The sequence below is a fragment of the Poecilia latipinna genome, unplaced genomic scaffold (genome assembly GCF_001443285.1).
Source record: "Poecilia latipinna isolate Pla-1442-1.1 unplaced genomic scaffold, P_latipinna-1.0 Scaffold309, whole genome shotgun sequence".
Taxonomy (NCBI): domain Eukaryota; kingdom Metazoa; phylum Chordata; class Actinopteri; order Cyprinodontiformes; family Poeciliidae; genus Poecilia; species Poecilia latipinna.
The window spans coordinates 59,328-76,898 of record NW_015112925.1 but is presented as its reverse complement, the minus strand read 5'-3'; the positions used below and the strand labels follow the sequence as shown (position 1 = coordinate 76,898).

The following is a 17,571-nucleotide window of genomic DNA, read 5'->3' as shown; positions in this document are numbered from 1 at the left end:
GCAACAAAACGCTCCAAAAGGACTCCATCGAAACGAAATGAAGAGATTTTAGCATTCGGATTAATATTAAAGCTCATGCATATTTTGAATTTAGAAAAGATGAAATGTTTTGAATGAAATCTATTCACTTTTTTTTTAATCATCTCCAGTTGCAATAGGAGCTTGAGTTCAGGAACTGGGAGTTTCCAGCGCTCCTTTCTCTTGCAGAAACTCTGATTTACATCAGCAGTGCAGCAGCCGTCAGCCTCCCGCTGATTCCCTGCCCCCTGCTGTGACCACTATCTCTGTATCGGCTGCCTACGCATGCCTGCCTGCCTGCATGCACTCCCTCCTTCCCCCCTCTGCTCATCATCATTCCTGACACCGAAGGTGGGAGGAGGGGGACGCCGCTTTAACCCAACACAACCACTCTGGGTGCGACTACCTGTCACATTAAGTTTGCAGTCGTGGAAATTTTTTTTTTTTTAATGTTTCCAAAACATGAAATTTAAACAATTTTCTGTTAAAAGGGATTTATTTATCAACCTTTAAAAAAAAAAAAAAGGTATATTTGTAAAGAGAACAAATTGTTGGCTTGAGAAAAGTGCTTGCTCAATTCACATATCAATTAAGTTCATCCTGACATTTGCAGCATACACACTTTGCGGTGCTTCTCGCAAACTCATAGGTTTGGATTAAAATACTAGTGTGAAACGTGATAGTTTCAGGAATATACATTCAACAGAAAGTGAAATTTCACAGAGAAACATTCATAGTTTAGGAGCTTGATCCATTATTCTAGTCTGATTCTTGTCAAACCTTTAGTATGTGCCATTTTTTTTTAATATTTTTCACACTTTAATGCTAGAAAGCATGCCTGTCACAGTTTTACCTTTAACTTTCTTTTTTTGTATCTTTTGGTAAATCCATTTGATGAAGAGTCTGACTCTTGTTTCCCACGATTTTCTCTTCTCTGGCCTTCCAGCTCTTCATCGTTTCTCTTCACACTCCCTCTTGAGCCATTCTGTATTCAAACACACTCCCCCTCTCGGTGAACACCTCATTCAGACGCCTTCGCTTGCCCTGAGGTCCGCCGCTCTTCGGGTCTCCCTCGCTCCCAAACCCCCCTCCTCCAGGGGTGTAAAGGCAGAACATGTCCTGCAGGGGGAGACCAGGAGCTGATGTGTTATTTAATTTAATGTCGAACAAAATAAGGTGCACAAAACTGGGTGTTATGAGTAACTTGCAGTATGCCTTGTGCTGTAGTATAACATTTCTATGTTTGCAGAAATGAAAGAGCTACAATCTGTCTGGCACAGGACAGATTGTAGCAGAGCAGAGATGCTTCATGTAATTTTTAATGTAAAGATCTTTTCCTCTTTCCCAGCAACCAGCAGGATTTTACTGCAACATTTACAATCCAAAGAGCCATTTCTGCCCTCAGTACAGCAAAACAAAACTGGAAAATCTGTTGTGTGTGTGTGGGTTTCTTTTTCTTTTTTTTTAAGAAAAACAATTTTATTCCTATTTTTAGGTTGACAAAACCAGAAAATTGGCCACAAAGTCTCTGATTAGTGCGTCTTTCATCTCACCCCTGGCTCAAGGCTGACGCTGGTCTTTGCTCCCAGGTTGAGGATTCGCCCGTCGGCTCTGTGCAGCAGGTTGAGCCCCGTGGCTCCATCCTCGCCCCCTGAAGCGTCGGAGAGAAACACGACCAAAAATGATTTTAGACTATAACAAACGGAAGAGGAGGGAATAAACGAACACACAGAGGAGACCTGGAGCAGGTTTCAGTGATTACCTTTAAGGCCGTAGGGGCGGATGGCCCGTCTCTCCGTCAGGACGGACAGGACCACCTTGTTCCTGAACAGAAGCTTACGGATGACGCCGTCGCCTCCCCGGCACTTCCCCGCGCCTCCTGAGCCGGGTCGCAGAGAGAAATGCTCTAAAATCACCGGATACCTGGACGGCAGACGGATCAACAGCTGCAGCCAATAACAAAAGAAAACAAGCAAAAAAAAAAAACCCGACAAACTGACACGTCTTCAGCAAACTGTCTCACCTTTTCTCCAAAATCTCTGGATCGGTGATGCGGGTGTTGGTCATGTGAGAGTGGACGCCGCTCCGGCCGTGCCAGCCGGGCCCCGCCCCCGCGCCCCCAGCCACCGTCTCGTAATAGCCGACTCGCTCGCTGCCGAAGGAAATGTTGTTCATGCAGCCCTGATCGGAGGAAGACAGTGCAGCGTTAAGGAAGTGCAAAAATATGCAAACATGCAGTCAAAGCTGCAGCAGGGTGTCTGCAGTTTTCACCGACTCAAATTTAAGACCATTATGAGTGGAGTTTAAGAGGCAAATCTCCCAACAAATGCACAAACTTTGACACTTACTCCAAAAACCTAGCTAATTTATGAGTATTCACCATCAAAACGAGTATTAGGTTCATGCTATGAAAAAAAAAAATTACAAGTAATAAAATTACGAGAACAAAGTAATAATTTTACAAGAATAAAGTCGCGCGAATAAAGTTGTATGAGAATACAATACAGCCAAAATAATATGAGAATAAAGTCATGGTATTACGAGAATAGTCATAATATTACAACTTCATTCTTGTAACATTGTAGCTTTATTTTCATATTATTACAACGCTACCCTTGTATTATTCTGGGTTGCAACTTTATTCTCGTAATTTTATGACTTATCTCATAAAATTGCAAGAATTTTATGAGATATTTTATGAGAATTTTCTCTATTTCATAATTAAAAAGTTCTGCCAAGACAAAATTTAAGACCTCTGATTAATGTATTTAAAGTCAACTTACTTTAAAAAACAAACAAAAAGAAGAATTTTAAGATTTTTTTAAGGCCTTAATTTTGGATGAAGGATCCGGTGAACATAATTGACGTTTGTCTCACCTGGGAGGCGGAGCACACCTCAAACGCCTTAAAAATGACATCCACCACTCTCTGAGACGTGAGCACGTTTCCTCCGACCACCGCTGCATTCTGGGACGGCTGGAGGATGGAGCCGGGGGGGACGATCACTTTGATCGGCTTCAGGCAACCCTTCGTGAGCAAAAAGAGGAAGCTGTTCTTAAAATCGTCTGATTAGGATTAGAAAAACCTTAAAGAAGGCCAAAGATTGAACGTTTCCTACCTGATTGAGGGGGATGTCCTGGCCGACCATGCAGCGCAGGCAGTAGATGAGAGCGGACAGGGTGATGGCCCGTGGAGCGTTGCAGTTCCCCCACACCTCGGTTCCAGTTCCTGTGAAGTCAAACACGGCGCTGCCCTGTAACGGGAAAGGTTCAATTCAATCGGCCGCCGTCTCGTCGCGTCTTCAGATTATCCTGACAGAACGCTCAGAGTTCACCTCTTCTTCATTAATCTGAACCCGGAGTCTGATCGGTGTCCCGTCGTCCATAAAATCTTCTGACTCCACCTCTAAGGAGCTGCTGGTCTGACGGCGCCGGCGCTGTGCAAACTCTCTGAGCATGTCCCTAACGGCCAGCTCGGCGTTACTCTGGAACGCAAATGCCACACGGGATTTCTTCAGATATTGTCTTGTATTTAGCCTCAGATATTTTACCATCAACTCTGCTACAGTCAAGGTAGCAGAGCTTGATAAGTACACTGCTACACTGAACATTGAAAACAAACTTCAACTTTAGGTAGGGAGGGGTAAACAATAGCTATTTTGTTGGGGGTTTTTTTTCCCCGACAAAAGAAATAACAAATGACAGAAAATATTTTCACAAAGTGGCTTTAATTCCAATCATCTGTTTTGTGAGTTGAATAATGGGCCAGGCTACAAGAATTTTTGTGTATTCTTGCTAGCACTGCAAAAACACACTGTATTTTTTTGCAATGTTGGCAGCCAGTCAAATATGACTCGCTTAGATCAATGGATATTCATGTGTTGGGATGGCCCAGTCAAAGTCCACACTTGCATAAAACTGGCAATCTGTTGAACTGAGTTTAGAAGTGACCAATGGACTCAATATAAAGTCCACAAAAGTGCCCAGCTGGTAAAGACATTCGACTCGAGGCTCCCTGTGAAAGGATTGCTTTACAAGGCGTAGATTCATCAAAGCTGAATCCAAATATGCACTACATATTTCAGAATTTTATTTCTAAGACAACACAAGAAATGTTTAGTTTTTCTTTTCGCTTCCAAATTAATTTCTTTTTGGCCAATCAGATTAAATCCTGATGAAATACACTGAAACTTGTGGATGGAATGTGACAAAATGAAAAAAAATAAAATAAAAAGGGAAACTTTTCAGGGAATTCTGAACTAGAACTGCGTGATAAATTAATTTTATCCATTAATAAATTTTCCTGTTTTTGAAGATTAAAAAAAATAATAAATCACAATTTTCCCAAAGATTTAACCAGTGCACTCCTTGTCATCCCAGTCAAGGCCAACCATCTTGTTTTACAGTTTCTATTTATTTGGTCTTTAAATTCAGGTCAACTCACAGAACAAATGACTGAAATAACAGATAATTTTGGAAAATATTTTCTATTCTTAGCAACTAAGTAAGTGAGAAATTACGGGAATCAGATTTGGTAAGATTATAATCATGGATTTTATGTTTCGGTCGCATCTACTCTGAACCTTTCTACTGACTTGCAGGAATGTTTACCTGGATGTATCCCATGTAGGCCTGGACCACGTCTAACCCGTAGCAGTCGATCAGCTCCCCCACTAACTGGCTGCCTCTCTGGTTGGCTGCCACCTGAGCCCGCAGGTCTGACAGGTTGTCGTGGAGATTACGAGTCCCAGAGCAGCCGGGGTGCTGAGCCGGAGCCATCAGAGCTCTGGTGACGGCTGGCATGGAGACAAGTGGAAGAGAGAGGGCCGGAGATAAACTTTCCGCAGGAAAACATTTGTGTTTTAACGGATGGAGGAAGACAAGCTGGTGCTTTTACCTTCTTCTTGGAAGACTCCCCCAGTGACGAGCTTGAACGAAACAAAGACTGCCCCCTCCTGCTGAAGGGAAGTGGAGTGGGGGGGCATAGAGCCTGGAGTGATGCCTCCGATGTCGGCATGATGCCCCCTGCTGGCCACAAAGAACACAGGACTGTTGACTCCTTTTCGAAACACCTTTGGTTTGAGAGACAGAAGAAAGACAACAGTGAAGAGAGGACAGAAACCGGGACAGATGAGGATGTTAGAGAAGAACCGAAGGCCTGACCGGCGTGATGACGGTCAAGTCCGGGAGGTGGCTGCCGCCGGCGCACGGGTGGTTACTCAGAATCACGTCTCCTTCTCTCAGCTCGTTTCCCAGTGATCTGATCTTCACAAACGGAAGGAGAAAAAAAGAATCGGACATGAAACACTCTGACTCGGTGTCAGTTTTTCCACTCAGGAGTGGTCCTGCTAATCACCTGGTACTGGACGGTCTCCTGCATGGCCCCCAGGTGGACAGGGATGTGAGGCGCGTTCGACACCAGGCCTCCGTCGGGCCCAAACACGGCGCAGGAGAAGTCCAGACGCTCCTTGATGTTCGTGGAGATGGAGGTCCTCTGGAGGACTCTGCCCATCTGCTCTGCAGTGGTCCGTGGGACAGAAATATCAGTCAGCAACTTCCTTTCACAATCGCATCTCTAATCAACTCTGAACGTTATTTATTTTTTTTTTGAAAGCGCCGTCCCACCCGCTATGCTCATGAAGCGGTGGGAGAAGATGGAGAGCTGCACGGTGTTGAGCTCCGTGCCGATGGCGCACTGAGAGTCCGAGCCGACAGCCAGGCAGACGTCGCCGTCCTCCGTCAGGCGGGCCTCGCAGGACGGCTCCACCAGGATGGTGCTGACGGGGATGAAAGAAGAGATGGTATAAACCTGCAGCAAATGAGCTCAATTATAAATGAATTTAATCCACAAGGGCAAAGATTTTAATATTCTGAACTCAAGAACAGAAAAAACCCAAATTCAGGCATTTATGTCATCCTCGTAAGAGATTATTCTCACGACATCCGAAAACCTTTTCCCACAACGTCATAATGGAGAATTTGTGTGTAAATAAAACAATACTAATTAAGTAAAAACAGATTTCAACCAGTTTTACTTTTGCAAAATGTACCACCTGTACATTTCTTGTATCTAAGCAGATAAGCAGTATTTCAAAAGAGCTTATGTTTTATAAACAATAATATTACTTGTCATTAATTTAGTGTTAAGAGATGAGCGTTTTTTTTTTTCTGGTATCGAACTAACTGTTAGCATTTAGGCTAACATTAGCATTTTAACTAATTTTAGCTTATACAAAAATTTTAACATACTGATTGGAGTAACTCCATGTTACTCAACATAATTGTCCAATTTAAATGGGTGATATAATGGACATATAAAATACGGGTCATATAAAATATGACCCGTATTTTATTTCAGTTACACAGATCAATTAAGAATAATAGATATTCAAAAATAAAATAAAAAATGGTCTCGCTGTGTCTTCTGGCATTTACCAAATAGAAATAATTTCGGTAATCCTAACTGACCTAAAACAAACAAAAAAAAAAACATTTAGTCAAATTTAACTGCAGACAGTGAAAAAAAAAAGTATTTTAATTATGTGAATGATATCTGGTTTCAACTGTCTTTATAGCAAAAATGTGCAGTTTCAAGAACTTTCCACACTATGAAAACACTTAATTGACGTTCCGAATTGAAGTTCAAGCACTGTCAGGGCTTTCAAGCACCTGAACAAACCCTGGTTTTAGGCTCAAAAACTTCACTTCAACTAACACCTCAGTGAACCTCGATAGAGGGCAACCAGCCCATGTCTAGTGAAAGGCCTGCCTGTTTTTGTCGATGATGATGGCCGGTCCTTGGATGCTTTTGCCACATGGCAGTTCCTCCCACAGATACACACTGGTGTCCATGTAGCCGTCTTCAAAGAAACACTTGGTCATCTACAGAGGAAGACAACAGGAACACCTTCGGTGTGAATTTTTAGCAGCAAGGATGGCTGCTATTACGTGTGCGTGTTCTTGACTACCATGACAGGCTTGGCTTGTTTGCGTCCCGTCTTTGATTTATGCATGGAGTTGATCCCAGATTTTCCGCAGCCTCTCACTCTGATGTCGTCCACCATGATGGCTCTGTCTGGGATGGTGAACCCAAACTCCTTCAAATAACTGCAACAAAAGCAAAACGTGACTTATTCCCATGAAGAAAAGTTGCACTAAACCAGGCATAAATAAAGGGACTCGGCAGACCGCTTGGTGAAGGCGCTGCTGAAGTCGCCGGCTCGACAGGAGTGGGCGTTACCGGGGTAACCGTCAGCCGTAACCATGAGGGCGCAGTCGGTGCCTTCGTAACGCAGGTGGAGGAAAACCTCAGTAGATATCTGACCACTGGGGACGACAAGAGAAGTCCCAGAGAGTTGGATTATGTTACTGTCAACAGTCCATGTTAATCAGAAGCAGTCAGGTAACATTTAAAATGCAGGATTCAATCATTCACATGGCAAAGAGCTAAAGCAGCGGTTGAAGGTACACGAGTTACACTGGTTGTCAGTTCTCTTAAAAACATGCATATTTTTCAAATTGATGCCAATTTGTTTTTTTAATTTCTGAGAAAAATATTCTTAGAAATAACATGACCATGTTTTGAATCATTAGCTGATGAAGGTTTAGAATAAGGAAAATGAAGTAAAAGGCTCTTCCAGTGAACATGCCAAAGTACAACTCCCAAACCTTAAAACTGTGTATCGGCTTGAGTCTTAATCAGAAACATGACATTTTGATTCAACTTTAAAATATATTTTCAATTTTTACCCTATTTTATAATGAAAGCGATCCTATATTATATTTCTATGCAATAATGCAACCAAATGTGGAAGAGATTCTCAATTTAGTCCTCCACAGTGGCTTTGCTGCCAGCTAGTGGTTAAAATTGTGATATCCTGAAAATGTTACAAAAAAAAATCACATTTCTATAAACAGGCTCAGATTGCCGGTGTGACGGATAGACTATGATGAAAAGTGATGACCGTTTTAACCTTTGGTGCCTGGAGGGTTAAAGTGAAACCTCTCTTTTTCTTTAGGAAGAAAATCTATCGGTTACTTTCGCTTGCTGAGTTTTGTTGGCTCTGACCTCGAGAAGCCGCGTGCGGACAGCGTGTCGCAGCAGCGTCTGCAGAGTTGCTCCATCCTGCGGTCCAGCTCGGCGAAACACCGCTGCTCGTACTTAAGAGAGCACGGCTCCTGCACCTCTTCCACAACGTCTGCCAGGGCAAGACCGTACGCCGACAGCACGCCGCTGTACCTGAGAGCAGCGCGCACACACACACACACACACACACTCTAACAAACCTGTTTAAGCAACAAAACATTCTTGTGCAGCAATTTGACCCTCCTTTTTTAATCTTACTTATGGATGAAGACGGTTTTCATTCCCAGAGCTCGGGCTATAGAGCAGGCATGCTGGCCGCCTGCGCCGCCGAAACACGCCAGCACATGCTGAGACGTGTCATGACCTTTGGCCTGTTAGGTTTTCAGAAGAAAACAGCGAACACAAGATTGCTTAAAATCAGTAACCCTAAAATCCCGCAGTGCTGTAATAACGTACTTGCGTCAAAGCCCTGATTGGTCGACACATCGCCTCGTTAGCAACGCGAATGAATCCCATCGCGACGTCTTCCACGCTCATCGTTGATTGGCTGTTTGGCACCATGTCGTTCTGGGAGTTTGTGGCCCCATTGGTCTTTATTTGAAAACAGAAATAATAAGTCTTTTATGTCACTGTTTGCCGTTGGCATTACTGAAATGAAAACCTCTAAGTAGTGGCACCTGGGTTTGGCTCGCTGACAGGAAGCTGTTGATCTCCTCAGTGAGACGACGGAAATGCGTCATGGTGTCTTCCAAGGACAACGGTTCGTTCTCAGCGGGGCCGAAGATTTTTGGAAAGAAGGGAGGAAGAAGGCGACCCAGAGCCAAGTTAGCATCGGTCACAGTCAGAGGGCCACCTGCAAAATACATTTAAAATAATAATAAAAAAAAGAACAGAAGGGGAAAAAAATCTGACCAGTAAATGGTTGCAAAAAGGCATTATTACAAAAATGTAAGATATTTGTTTGTGTTATATTCTCAGCTTCAGCCTTGTTTTTCTCTTTTTACTTTTATTCTGCAATACGAAAGTGGAAATCGGTTGTTGATCATGAATCTAGTCGGTTTCTAAAAGACATCTTCTTTACTCCCGCTTTATAGCTTTCGCATGATACAAGCTCGAGTTATGCAAGGTGAACTTGAGCCCATTTTTTCTCCTCTATGTACATTAAGCGGATTATTAACTCAGAGGAGGCTGGGGGGTGGGGGGGCCGGAACCGAAAAACCTGGCTCTGTTACTGTGGATTATTGCCGAACGTCATGGAGATTAACAGGGTGAGGTATAAAAGGAAGATTCAATAAAGCCAAAAAATGAAACGCACTCGTGTTTATTAACTGACTGTGGAGAAGAGAGAGCCGTCTGTAATCTCACCTTTCCTGTAACAGGCCGGTCCTGGATGTGCACCTGCAGATTCTGGTCCTACGACAAACATCCCTGATCTGGGGAGGTTACAAAAAAAAGCAAAGAAATCATAAACATGCCAGGGAAATGCAAACAAGAATTTGCATAAGAGTTAATTTGAAAGAAGAATAGATCCGTCTTTCAAGGGTGAGTTCACCTGAAAAAGAGTCGGGACCCCCCGCCCGCAGCCACGGTGTTGATGTCCAGCTGAGGTGCTTGCAGGGTGATTCCAGCTGTCGTGGCCTCAAACACGTGCTCGTACTGGCCGGCATAGCGGCTCACGTCGGTGGAGGTTCCTGCCGGGAAACACAAAACATTAAGATTAAAAAAAGAAAAAAAAAACTGAATAGAAAGTCTCAAGTGGTATATTTGTACTTCATTAAATTCTTTTGAAACCTTGAACCTTCTGGGATGTTACAGCATAAAAGCCTTTGGTTTGGTTTGTTTTTTTGTTGTTTTTTTTTACTTAGATTTACTGTGAAAGAAACAAAGTTAACATGTAATTGGAAGGTGGAAGAAAACGGACATAATCTCACACACTCACCGCCCATATCAAAGCCAATCACGGGCTTCTTCTCCATTTGGCTGTAGGAGGTGATGGCGTATCCCACCACGCCCCCTGCTGGGCCGGAGAGAATGGCTCTTGAGCCGCAGAACTGCTCCATGGGGGTCAGACCTCCATCTGACTGCATGAACAACACATCTACATCCTAAAAAAAAGAAAAAAAAAAGATTAAATTAGGGAATTCAGGCCTAGAAAGTTTAAATTGAAATACACAAATTAGTTTTTTATGCCCAAAATTAAACAAAACAAAACAAAACAAAAAACGTACCTTCAGGCCACCTTTAAAGCCGGCGGTGAATCCTTTTAAATACTGATGAATTTTGGGTGTGAGGTAGGCGTCTGCGCAGACCGTGTAGCCCCGAGGGACTGCCCGCACCATCGGCATGACCTCGCTGGAGAGAGACACCTGGGTGAAGCCCAGACGACGGGCGAGGGAGCCCACCGCTTTCTCATGATCGGACCAGCTGAGACGAGCAGAAAATAGAACCTGAGTCAAACATCTGGCTAATTGTGTGTGTTTGATCACACTTTCAGACATATTTGAGTGAAGAATGAGATTACAACCAAGGAATGTCTCACCCATTCTATCAGTTTTATACAAAAAACTTTATATAAAACGGAATAATTGGGTGTGACGTCTACATGAAGGGGGAGAGGCAGGAGAGGAAAACATGACCTTTCACCCAGAAGGTTGCATAAGCCTCACAGACAATAGACGAGAGCTTACTGGACGTACAGAGCAGGAGAGATCCTGGGATCTCGGGGTGTTATATAATCACATATCAGCTGTTAAAAAAATAGTAAGCTAGAAGCAGGGAAAATGTGGTGAGATAAGTTAAAAAATATTACGTTACAAAAGAACAAGGGTTCAGCCTGAAAGCTAAAAGAGGGGGATTGTGTTGTTGATGTACTGACGTGTACGAGTGGAGGAGGAGGACGGCGATGCTGGAGATACCGCGGGACAGAACTCCTCTCAGGTCCTTCTCCACTTTGTCCAGATTCAGTTCCTGCCACACCTCCAGAGAATCACCTGTACTGCCTAAAGACAAAAAAAGAAGAAGAAAGAAAACAGGCTGTCAGTGTGTTTTGTGCACCGATCAGTTTTGTTAGATTTTTAGCTGGGTTTTAGCCTCCAGCGTTATGAACTAGCAATATTAGAAAGATGGAAACATTTTACAAATCAAGCATGTCGTTATGACAGAAACGAGGTGAAAGCTCAAAACGATGTTCGAGCACCTCTGACGCAACATGTCAAACCTTCCTGTTATCCAGCCATAAAGATAATTATTATGGTTTTAATACTAATACAACCATTAGCCACACAACAACAACAAAATAAGCAACAACTGTCTCAACATAACGAGATTTTTGAATTCACAACCATTTTCCTTTCCAGAACTTAATAACTCTAACCTCCGATCAGTTTCTGACAGAAAACAAGAACTAACATTTTTGTTTTTATAACCTGTTAATATGTAACTTTCATTTGGCCCACAGGAAAACCTGTTAATGTTTGCAAAAGTAACATTCAAACTTGATCATTCAGATCAGAAGGAGCGAACCGGCAAAGCAGCCGAGGACAGGAAACAAGTGAAATCAGACCACAAAGGCTTTGGTTTCAGATTGGAACAAAGCACTTTGTTCTCAAAAACCATGAAAATATAGTTGATGATTCTTCTAACGAGGCTTCAATCTGAAATGTATGGCAGCTCATTCAAAATATCTCCCTCCACAAAGGCCCAACCCAAAGGTTTAGGGCGATCTAAAAAGCACCAGCAACATTTTCCGGAGTTGTTTCTTATCCTGATAGATGCGGTAAAAGTATAATGGCTAAAGAAAATGGTTCATTAAATGGAAATGCCTCCTAATTTAAAGCAGAAAGAGTAGTAAACATTGACTTTATGAATTATTCTTTTTTTTGCAAAACAGTCTAACGTGCAAATATGTCCAACTTTGGTGTCATTAAGGAAGCCAACAATTGGATCCACAGTGAAATATATGAAATATTGATGGAAAAAACGAGGAATATTTGAACTTTGCAAACACCTGTTATGATACGTTTGGGATCTTTCCTGGGCAGCTGGCAGTCGTCTTGACAGAGGACGACTCGCTCGTCCACCTCTATGACCTCCTCATAAAGCACATCAGGGACGGCGACCTCCTGCATGCAAAGGTCAAGCAGATGTACTGAAGAGAAGAACCAGACAAGTCCTGCGAAACACTGAGAACACAGGACTGAACATATCCTGGACAGCATTTAAGATTTTTGTTCACAGTTTTGCAACAAGGCTTAGTAGATAAGTGACCCCAACAGTTAATGGTGCAACGGGTCAGTGGAGGCGGAGGGCAAACTTCAGGGGCTGCCACGGTGCTCTGCAACATAAACAATACTATAAAAAAAGACACTGCCAAAATGTCTCTATAACAATTAAAAAAAATAAAATAACTGACCGTGTATTATCAGTAGTTTTTCCCAGTGTTAGCAGAATGCCTCATTAGGTTTACGGGGCAACTATTTTTTAATTAAAAGGTAAGTTGCTTTGGATCTCCATTTTACCCTTGAGAAATGGGGGGGGGGAAACAACCTTGTGTATGTGTGTTTTACAAAGTTTTACCGAAATATTTAACTGAGACACAAAAGCATAGATAGATGATATCTGTATTGTAAATTGGCATTATGCTAAAATCTGATATTTGTCTCTTAATGTGAAGTCATGATTGATGCACCTCTTGATTGAGTTCATTACATTTTTTTAACCTGCTATTAGATGTTATAATCAGTCTTCTGAATCTAATCGAATCTCAAACAAATAGTAATGTAAATACACACAAGGTATGCTGCTGGCCTCTCTAAAGAGGAAAAAGCAATAGAGAACAGAAAAGCAACCTTGTCCAAATTCAGGAAACTGCTTCTCTTAAGTTGATCCACAATGTCAGGGAACAGTGTTCAGTTATCCACCAAGTGTGTGAGTAGGGATTATCCCTAATGCCCTGAATTTGTCCTGCCTATTGATGTAATCTGCAGTTATAAAGTCTTTCTCCATCACTGCAATGGAGTAGTCAACAAAATACTGTGATTTACACCCTTTGAACTGAGCCATAGTTTGTCATGTTTCACCTATTGGTTACGTATTATAGTTTAAATCGCATTGAGGGGGAAAAGAAGTTTTTTTTTTGTTTTTTTTTTTTAAATAATACTGGGATCATTATGAGAATTTGAGGTATAGATATTAGGATCCAGTAAATGGCAGTTGTGCAACAATAATGGATGCAAGCTGCCGTTGAAATCTAAAGAAGAAGAAGAAAGCGTCCATTTTCATTTAGCACATGCTAGGAGCAGACACGAAGGATCAGCACTTTTACTGTTACAGTTACCGTTCGCAAACTACTGTAATCAGTTCAGTTAAATCTAAACTTGGCAACTTTTTCTTTTTGAACCGTAATAAATGTGATATTCAATTGACCTGTTATGACTCAAATTTTGGGTGTCCGCCCCCCTCTGCTGCGTGAGATATCAAGAGATATCAATATCGATTAGACTATATAGATATCTATTAGATTATATAGATATAATCTAATCTAATCGATGGGGTATCAATTAGATTAGATTGGGGTATTAGATTCAATTAGATTCATAAGACTGATATGGGTGCATTTGAGAACAGTGTTTATTACTCAGATACCCCAAAATAAAATTGAGGGAAATCAAGCACTTTCAGAAGTAACCTGTAATAAACAGTCCATCTTTGCCATAGCATAAACACCAATGTTTACACTGTTTTTCAATCCTTCCATGCAATGCATGTAACACACCCATTACTCTACACCTAAAAACAACAGAATAATTAATTTGGTGTTAAGAGATGAGGGTTTTCTACTAGTAACGAACTGCCACGAAGTATAAATCAGATTTTTACTTTTGTGTTGAATGTCTGTTTTACAATATATTTACCACAAATGATGAACAAAAAAAAAACACTTTTCTGCAAAATTCACCAGCTGCACAATTATTGTTAGTGTAAAATAAGTAGTATTTCAAAAGTGCAGAAGAAATATTATATTGTTTGAACAATAACAATTTTTGTTGTTAATCTGTTGCTAAGAGATGAGTGTGTTTACTGGTAACCAAGTGCCACGAAGTAAACTTCAGATTTTTACTTTTGCAAAATGTACCAACTGTAAATTTCTTGTATCTAATCAGATTTTTTGAAATTATTTTGAAAATTCACCAACTGAACCAAAATTCACCAACTGCACAATTCTTGTTAGTGTAAAATAAGTAGTATTTCAAAAGAGCAGAAGAAATATTATATTTTTTGAACAATAACATTTTTTGTTGCTAATCTGTTGCTAAGAGATGAGTGTGTTTACTGGTAACCAAGCCCCACGAAGTAAACTTCAGATTTTTACTTTGGCAAAATGTACCAACTGTAAATTTCATGTGCCTAATCGGGTAAGCATTATTTCGAAAGAGCTTATGTTTCATAAACTATATAACTTATTAATTTGGTTTTAAGAGATGAGCGTTTTCTACTGGTAACGAACTGCCACGAAGTATAAATCAAGATTTTTACTTTTGTGTTGAATGTGTGTCTTATAATATAATTACCACTAATGACTAAAAAAAATTTAACTTTTTTGCAAAATTCACCAACTACACAATTCTTAACAAGTATAAAATAAGTAGTATTTCAAAAGAGCAGAAGACATACTAGAAAATTCCTGAAGAAATTTAACTGGGGCCTACCAAAGTGTGCCCGTCGGTTGGAACCCAGCATTCTGATGCTAAAAATTAGCATAAATGCTAAAGAAAGCTGCAATGTACTCAACAGCATGTGGAGAGTCTCACGCATGTCGAGTAGCATGGACTTATGCCATTCTCTATGTTAAAATTAGTGTATAAGCTAAAATTAGCTGAAATGCTGAAATATTAGCCTAAATGCTGGCAGTAGCATGTGGAGCATCACTAGCATGTTGTTTTAATTTGTCTTGCTCCATTGAATATACTAAACATGTCTAATTAATAAGCAAACTAGCTAATAGCTAACTTTAGGGAAAAAGCTAATGCGCAAGGCAGTGCACTAGTGGGGGGCAGTGAAATGCTAATGTTTGTGCCGAGAGAAAAAAAGGGCTAATATTATTGCACCGCTATAGACAGTGCAATAATATTAGCCTTTTTTATGTTAGCATTTTTTATGTGTTTTTTTTTTTGGGCAGGCCCCAACTAAACCTCATTCTGCAGAAACAGAAGTCTACATGCAGCTAACTTCGTAAAAGAGTTTAAAGAGTGAATATCATACGACAACAAGACAAACGTTACCACATCAAAAAGTTTGGGCCTGGCTTGTGTGCCAATGTGCAGCAGGTCCTTGAAGCCTTTTGTGACCAGCAGTGCGGTCCGTTCTCCTTCCCTCTCCAGCAGGGCATTGGTTGCCACGGTAGTGCCCATTCGGATCCAGCCAATCAGGGCGGTGTCAACAGGCTGGTCACGAGGGAAGACCTGCCCCGATTCCTGCAGTTAAATATATTAATCGCAGTTGTTAAGAATGTTGTTCAGTGTAGAATAATAGTATTTCATAAGCAACCTTACATTTTGGCAGATTAAATCCACATAATTTACTGTTTAGAAAAAAGAATGTATTCTGGTCTGATGGAGGCAAAATGAAACTGTTTGCTCTACATCCAAAGCTAAACATCACCCTCATTGTTCTATGCACATGGTAAAACATTCTGGTGGCAACATAATGAGCAGGGACAGGACAGTTTGTACTGGGAAGGTGGATGAAGCTCGACACAGAACAGTTTTGAAAAAAACTAAATGAAACTCATATTAGTGGAAAAGACTTGAAACTGGGGTGGAGATTTACCTTCCAGTAGGACAATGACTGAAACAAGAGCTATGGCTTAGGTTAAAATGTATTCATGTTTGAGAAAGGCTCAGACAAAGTTAGGACCTAAATTCAATTGAGAATTTGTTCACTTTCAAGCTTTTGCAACGAATTATAAAGCTTAGTATCAAGATGTGCCAAACTGAATGATTCCCCAAAAATGAGCTGTTTACATAAAACTTTCTAAGTCTGGTTCAAAGTTGCAGAATATTTAGAACTTTCACCACAAGACAATGATTGAGGAAATATGATAATAATAATAAAAAAATAATAAATCGCCTTCATCTTACCTCCTCCAAGACCCGGCGGATGCCCTCAGTGGGAGCGTCTTTGTAGTTCTGCGGGTCTCTGGACAGCAGTTTAAGGACTCTCTCACGGCCATCAGGCAGACGTGCAAACACATCGGTGAAGGTGCCACCTCGGTCTATGGCGAAGTCAAACTTCCCCTTAGTCTCGGCCATAGTGAGGAAAATGGATCTTAAGGAGCTGAAAAGGGAAAACAAAGTTAGACTTAAACATGTTTCATTCACACGCCCAGGCTTCATCTCTATTTGCAGTCAATTACTACCAAGTTTACACAACAATCATGTTCGTTATCTTGTTTTTTTTTTTTTTTTTCCCATTGACACTGTATTTCCAGGTTTTGACCTCTGACACGTAAACATTCCTGCGCTTTGCCTGCGTGCATCTAAACCCAACTCAACACAAAATCCACACACTTTTTCCGCACGCAGGCTCTTCTTTGAAGCGTGAAGAATCGGGTGGCAAGGCTGCTGCTGCTGCCTCTTTAAAATTGTGTGACTGTGAATTATGCATGCAGTTAACATTCGACAAACCAGAAATACAGCAGATTATGCGTGACGCTTTGTGACACCACAGCACAGGAAAGCCTGCAAACCACATGCACATTCATGCACAAGAGCACATGAAGAGAGTTAGCTTCTGTCGTGTACTTCCAAAACAACAACAATAACCTCTACACTAAATCCTCTGTTTGTCTCAGTTGATATTTTTGCATGCATGCTGCTGCGATCATTTCAGTTCATAGGCGGAATCGGAACAACAAACCCAAACAGCACCGGGTGTTTTTTCTCACCCGTGTCCGTCGGTCGCTGCAGGATCTGTTCCTGTTGTAATCTTCGGTAATCCGGTGACGATCCGATCCGATCCTCCCGCCCGGCCCTCTCTCCGATCGGTTCCAAAAGACACGTTTGAGGGAGTCGGAGCAGTTTCGGAGGTTTAACTCCGCCTCCGTGGGAGAGGAGCTCCAGGATCTGAAACCCGACCTGCTCTAAGAGGGGTGATGAGAAATCACACCTGACGTGATCGTACATTTCAGAAGATGTGTGCAATTTATGGTATGGATTTAATGCGACAGGCCACAAAGTTCTCCATTATTGAGATGCTGAAGGAAAATCATTTGTGTTAACACACACTCCGATACCCTTAAAATTCAGAGTAATCAACTGCATTGGAAGTCGACTTATGCAAACACTATTTTGTACTGAGGAACACTGTCAAGAGTCAGTGTGATCCAGTATTTTTTACTCTCAGTGCAAGGTCATTTGCTGTAGCCAGTTTGATAACGCTGGCGGGAGGCGTCAACATCTTTCACACACA

The 17,571-nt window shown here is 41.5% G+C and overlaps 1 protein-coding gene across 1 annotated transcript; it reads right to left on the bottom strand.

The window, feature by feature from the left end:
- Positions 1-495: 495 nt before the first annotated feature.
- oplah (5-oxoprolinase, ATP-hydrolysing) lies at positions 496-17,170 on the bottom strand. Its single transcript, XM_015034703.1, has 28 exons — positions 17,048-17,170; positions 16,242-16,437; positions 15,384-15,575; positions 12,110-12,224; positions 10,979-11,102; positions 10,332-10,527; positions 10,043-10,208; positions 9,656-9,794; positions 9,469-9,536; positions 8,781-8,956; positions 8,560-8,694; positions 8,362-8,474; positions 8,086-8,256; positions 7,206-7,343; positions 6,986-7,124; positions 6,787-6,899; positions 5,643-5,794; positions 5,374-5,534; positions 5,181-5,282; positions 4,915-5,089; positions 4,629-4,813; positions 3,353-3,502; positions 3,137-3,271; positions 2,896-3,045; positions 2,042-2,199; positions 1,781-1,941; positions 1,572-1,669; positions 496-1,137 (listed from the first exon to the last, which is right to left on the bottom strand). Exons 2-28 carry the CDS (start codon positions 16,410-16,412, stop codon positions 982-984), a joined length of 3,939 nt encoding a protein of 1,312 aa, XP_014890189.1. The 5' UTR covers positions 16,413-16,437; positions 17,048-17,170; the 3' UTR covers positions 496-981.
- Between the last annotated feature and the right edge of the window lie 401 nt (positions 17,171-17,571).